Genomic DNA, 5,982 nt, shown 5'->3' with positions numbered 1-5,982 from the left:
GAATCCGATAATGCTGAGATATAGAATTGCTCAGTATATAACAATAAACAAAAAATATGATATTACAAAGCCATTTATGGAAAAAAAAAATAAAAATCAACTAACAAACCAAAAAATACAAAGTGTTTTAGGATTGAGAACCAAAAAAATACTTAGGAGTTCATCTTAACAAAACAAACCTTCTCATTGGAAAGTAAATCATACATTTCTTGATCTTGAGATAAGATACAATAGACTCTAAAGGCACTCAAGATGAGACATGCAACAAAATGAACATTAATAGATTGAAACACATTCAAGTAATTTTTCTAAACCTGTTGCTTCCTAAAGATTTTTAAATGAAACTATATTAACTTATTAAGAGACTAGATATTATAGTAGTTTATAAATATCTTAACATGCAGATCACAACTTATAGTGAAGGGGAGGGAATAACTTGCCCAATCACAGAGTTCAAATGATAGCAGATTCACTACCATCTAAAAAAATTGACTCCAATCAGTACATTGAAATCTTACAAAGTCTCATCTTCTTAATTTTTCAAAGATATAATATTATATATGGGAACAGAATATGCTCATTAAGGATTTATTTACCACAGAAGGATATCTAAAATGGAGCTAAAAATTAATCATCACCTAGAACACTCCTCACATTGCTGCATTGTGGAGTAGGAAGAAAAATAGATATCAGCACCAAACCAAACCAAACCCAGCTACAGGGGTATGGAACTAGTTACCCATAAATTTCATAACCCACTTCAGTACAAAAATAAAAAGTTTAATTCACCCAAAATGCATTTTTAACTATAAAATCAACTAATAAAAAATGCCCAATTAATAAAAGAAACATCCAATCAAATCCCTAAAACTTAAACCAGAAAAAAGGAAGAAAAAGAATAGAAAAATCGATTAGTATTCTGGGCATCATAGACTCCTAATAACCACAGCAAAAATGTAAAAATGAGACACCCAAAAAACTAATAAAAATACTCATTTTTTTCTTTATCAAACAGTTGGCATGCAATAGAGATATGGTCAAAATTTTAATTAGAAAATAAGAAACTCTAAGGGAATCAGATTAGTTTATTGACTCTAATAATAAGATTAATTAAATAGCAAAATAGAAATAAGATCAAGAAACAAAGTAAAAGACAGCAACGTAAAAAGAACCCAAAAACCCAAAACCTAGACAGTAGCTGTAGCAAATCATGTAAAACCACAAAATCATCAACTTGTAGAATAAACCAACAAATTCAAACATGATGCAAAACATATTAAATCAAATTTTGGGTACCGATTTCCGTAGTTGAGCCGATGTTATCAAGTCTTTGTTATCCCTTGGGAAATTAAGCCAAACTTCGACTAAAAGCCACAGTTTGGGGTTGAAAGATGTACGCTATCCATTTGTGAGAGAAAGTTATGCAAATCTTGTGACTGAGAGCTGATCCCCCTTTGGTTTTTTGATGAGAAGAGAGAGAGAGAGTTTTCTAATGAGAAGCGAGAGAGATAGTGAAGAAGAAAGAGAAAAAAATCATTTTTTATTCAACTGGGTATTATTTTAAGGGAGAACATTGCTTGGATTTTCTACAATAACTGCTACAGCATTCTCTTCTTCAAGAGAGCTATTGTAGCAATTCTAAAACAAATTTAGAGTTTGGTGAGGCTGTTGGAAGGTGTTTTCTTGTGTGTTTGCTCTCCAAAATTAGCTTTGGAGTGCCCATTGGAAATGCTCTTAGTGGGAGACTTCGTCCTTGCCTTTTATAGCCATTCATAAACATAAAGAGTTTTCTTATTTATTTTGAATCCTTTCCTTTATTCTAATCAGACATTGCATTCTCGAATGCAGCGGTTATTTTCAATTCTTTAGAAAAAATATACAAATCTTAAGAGAAATTATGAACTTTGAAATTGTAAGTCTAACGGCTGTTGAGTAGGTTTTTTTTTTTTTTTTTTTTTTTTTGAGTAGACAGTAATACTTATTAGAACCATATGAAAATAATAATACTAGTGTTTTAAACCAGATTTATAATATATTACATAACTAGACTAATGCCCTTTTGTAGTTGTAGACTGATGTTAGTATTTTAAATCGGGTTTACAATACATTACATAACCAGAGTACAAATATAAAAGGGTCTACAAAAGGGCTTAACTTTTATAGTTGTAGATTGAAGTTATAAATAGTATACACTAGACATACACAACCAATGTAAGATAAACATCATTTTTTTTTTAATAAACAATAATACTTATTAGAACACATACAAAAGTATAAACTCTTTAATAGAATAATCTCTTACATGCATATAACAATCTATAATTCTAACTGCAGTTGAAGTGGTAATTTATTATTGATTTTCACTTGCATCTATTATTGATAGCAAGTTACTGTCAATCATTTAGAATTTGTGACCTTAGTAAGTGTGCAAAAAATTATGAAAAAACTTGCATATGTGGACTTTTTGTTTTTTAAAACTATTATGCAACAACCTGGACTGTACCTCTTACTTACTTTTGATTGGCTCAACCAGCCTATAATAAGAGTTGCGTCGTAGAAATGATGGTTTCGCTTAGTAAATATTCTAAATAATTGCCACCTATATTGCAACTTTTACTATTATATATTGTAGTTTTATAACCTAACAAACTTCTAAAATGAAAAATATTTCTCAATAATACCTTATCAGAATTAAAATACTAGGTTTTGTAAACAAAATATCACTAACTAGATATATTGTCGTTTCTCAAAAAAAAAAGATATATTGTCATGTGTACATAATAAAGTTAACTACAATACTCTAACATGGCCTAAAAAGCAAAAGCGGAAGCAAACAACTTGAATCACACGCATTTTAATACGGCTTCTATCATGCACTGTGTCCAATGCATTAATGCACCGGACTGGAGAGAAGCTTAACCGCATCCTATAGAAGACCCATAACTTTTTACTTTTACCAAGGCCCTAATCAGAGCTTGATCCAAGACTATACCACACTCTAGTAATACGTCTAAGAAACCCTAAGTTGTAGTGTTGGAGTTGACTGTGACGTCTCGAATTATGCCAGTAGACAGCACAATACTACTATCTGATTCAAACATGGGTCCATTGGAAACGTTGATGTGTTGAGAAGCACCAACATCAGTAGTGCGACCAGAAACACGAAATGATAACACCTCCTGATAGGTAATATCACCACTGGGATTGATTTTTTCCTGCTCTGCGTCCGCATTCTGTTGCAGTTCAAATGCAAACTCGAGCTTTTCCATCACATCATTCATCGTAGGCCTGTCGATCCCATGATCACGCACACAACTCTCCGCAACCTCCACATAGACCTTGAAACAATCCGGAGCAATCTTTCCCTTCAGATGCGGATCAATGACCTGATTAATGGTTCCCTTTTCAATGCATTTTCGAGCCCAGTTGGCCAGATGCCATTGCTCTTGTTCAAGTTTTGAATTAAGTGCCTTTCTGCCACATAGCACTTCCAACAGCACCACACCGAAAGAGTACACGTCGGACTTCGCAGTCACTTGCTGATTTCTTGCATAATCCGGATCCAAATATCCAAATGTACCCTTAACCATGGAACTGACAGCAGTTTCATGCAAACCCATTTTGGATAACCCAAAATCAGAAACCTTAGACCCCCATTTGTCATCCAATAGAATGTTGGTGGCCTTCACATCACGGTGGATAATGGGATTCTTCATGCAGGTGTGGAGGTAGTGCAAACCATGTGCCGCCCCGATGCATATCTCAAGTCTTTGTTTCCACGTGAGAGCATCTTTTTTGGTGTCGAAGAGGTGGTCACTGAGCGTCCCATTTATCATGTATTCATAGACGAGGATCATCTCACCCTCATCATTGCAGTATCCAATGAGAGAGACAAGATGGCCATGACGAAGTTGAGAAAGCATTTTGATCTCAGTCTTGAACTCTCTAGCACCTTGTCGAGACTCAGGGTTCAACCGCTTGATTGCCACAATCGTGGTACCGGCCAGCTGGTCAATGAAACCCTTATATACACATCCAAAACCACCTCGGCCGATAATCAGTTCTTGGTGAAAGTTGTAGGTTGCTGTTCTGATTTCATCTAGCGAGAAGTGGCGGCATAGTTCTCTGGGCAATGACAAGGCCTTTGTCCTTGTTGAATTTCCTTTATATGGATTATGCCAACACCAGCACTTTGATAGTGGAAAATAAGAACCGTAGCTCCTGGACTTTCTTAGTTTCAAAAGAACGAAGATACATACTGAAGTGAGCACCACTAAGAAGCCCACACCACCTCCAATGACAATGAATATTGTTTTCTCTGTATTGGATTCCTTCTCCTTGTTTGTCAAGGCAGCAAGTAGAGTCGGCAGCATTTCACTAGGTCCTGCGAGGTTACCATCTGAGTTGCTCAGTTTGAACACTTCCACACCATTTAAAATGGCTTCATCGTTAGAAAAGGTTGTAATAGGGTGTAGATCAATGGAGAGATTATGGCTGCCCTCATCTCCCTTCTTTCTGATGTTTACTACATAGTCTTTGTAAACAGGCCTACCGATTTTGTCAGTCCACCCTATTACATCAGCTTCTTGTTCGGCTAGAAGAGAGTCTATATATATGATGAACCGCCATAGACCAACGAAGTAAATATTGGGGTCTATTTCACAGAAATGGAGCCTCACCAGGTAATTAAATCCCGTATCAACTGGTAATCCCCATGTCAAATTGGAAAGCCTGTTCTTGGTGCGGTTAAAACCCATTGTCCTTGCAGAACGATAGACATCATCTGGTGCAGTGTAATTTGGTTCATATACGTAGTCGAGTATCCAAGATGGCTGGTGTGGCATCAGGGTTCCAGTACTCTTGAAATAATTATTATCCGAGGACCATTGTCTAAAGAAGCCAGTATCATCCGTTGGTGATATCAAATTACCAGCCACGTTTAATCGATAAACCATCTCGAGTGCCGTGCTGTAGTTTATGTAGAACTCAGGATTTTGGCCGACATAAAGAGGGACTTTATCATTAGGGGTACCTATTGGACTGTAGTACAGGTCGTCGGGCATGGGCACGATCTCAATTCCATTAATGAAAGCATAGAAAGTAGTCGAAAAAGGGATGAAGGTTAAATTCAATTTTTGATCCTTTCCGGCGTTGACGCAGAACTCTTTGAAGAAAGGTTTTTTCTGCGAAGAATCAGCAAGAACGGAAGCAGTGAAGTTTCTAAGTAAGGTGATCGAACCTGCTTTGACAGTGAAAAAGGCGTTGGACCTCTCAAAACCTGGGTAAATGACTGGGTTAAAGTGCAACCGAACGAATTTCGGACCAACGGTGACTGGAAATACGTACGTGAATTGAGAAGAAGATATACGTGCAGTGGTGTAAGGGGCTTTTGTGACGGTGCCTTCTACTGGGGCTTTAGAGGTACTAGATTTAAGATTATTTTCTTCTTTGGGAAAGAACTTAGACTGAAAGTCTCCACTCCAGTCGCGCGAATACATATCCTTCGACTTGTCTGCAGTGGCACTGCCACAGTCGAGGGTAATAATAGCATCATCAGGGACATAAGGAGGAGGGGCGGAAGAAGCTACTAGTGTGATTTGATAAAGAAGGAAGAATATGCAGAAGATGGAAACAACAGGTGTGAGCACCGAGAGGTTCCTCATGGGAGCAAGAGACAAATTGAGGAAAACAAAAATAATTGAGAGGAGGAAGCTGCTTTTATTCCTACTTTATAAATGTATATAACACCATTATAGAGTTAGATGATCAAGCTATATATCTCCCCTTTTTTTTTTAATTTATTTATTTATTTATATATATATATATATATATATATATATCTGCCCTATTTTTCCTTTCAACAAGTGGCTTTGTCTTTTAGGTTTCTCATATAACATTATATTATTGACTTATTGAGATCAGGTGGGCCCAGTACTCGAGAAGATGGTCTTAGTGGGAGACCTCGTCTTGCTTTTTAGAGTT

The 5,982-nt window shown here is 36.3% G+C and overlaps 1 protein-coding gene across 1 annotated transcript; it reads right to left on the bottom strand.

The window, feature by feature from the left end:
* Positions 1-2,776: 2,776 nt before the first annotated feature.
* On the bottom strand, positions 2,777-5,717 carry LOC115972812 (receptor-like protein kinase FERONIA). The gene has a single exon (XM_031093057.1). It carries the CDS (start codon positions 5,661-5,663, stop codon positions 3,021-3,023), a length of 2,643 nt encoding a protein of 880 aa, XP_030948917.1. The 5' UTR covers positions 5,664-5,717; the 3' UTR covers positions 2,777-3,020.
* Positions 5,718-5,982: the final 265 nt, after the last annotated feature.

This window comes from Quercus lobata, unplaced genomic scaffold (genome assembly GCF_001633185.2).
Source record: "Quercus lobata isolate SW786 unplaced genomic scaffold, ValleyOak3.0 Primary Assembly Scq3eQI_53, whole genome shotgun sequence".
In the NCBI taxonomy this organism is placed as follows: Eukaryota; Viridiplantae; Streptophyta; class Magnoliopsida; order Fagales; family Fagaceae; genus Quercus; species Quercus lobata.
This window is presented reverse-complemented; position numbering and strand designations above follow the sequence as displayed.

Coding starts and splice junctions, on each gene's coding strand:
- LOC115972812 (XM_031093057.1), bottom strand. CDS start 5,663: ATGAGGAACCTCTCGGTGCTCACACCTGTTGTTTCCATCTTCTGCATA.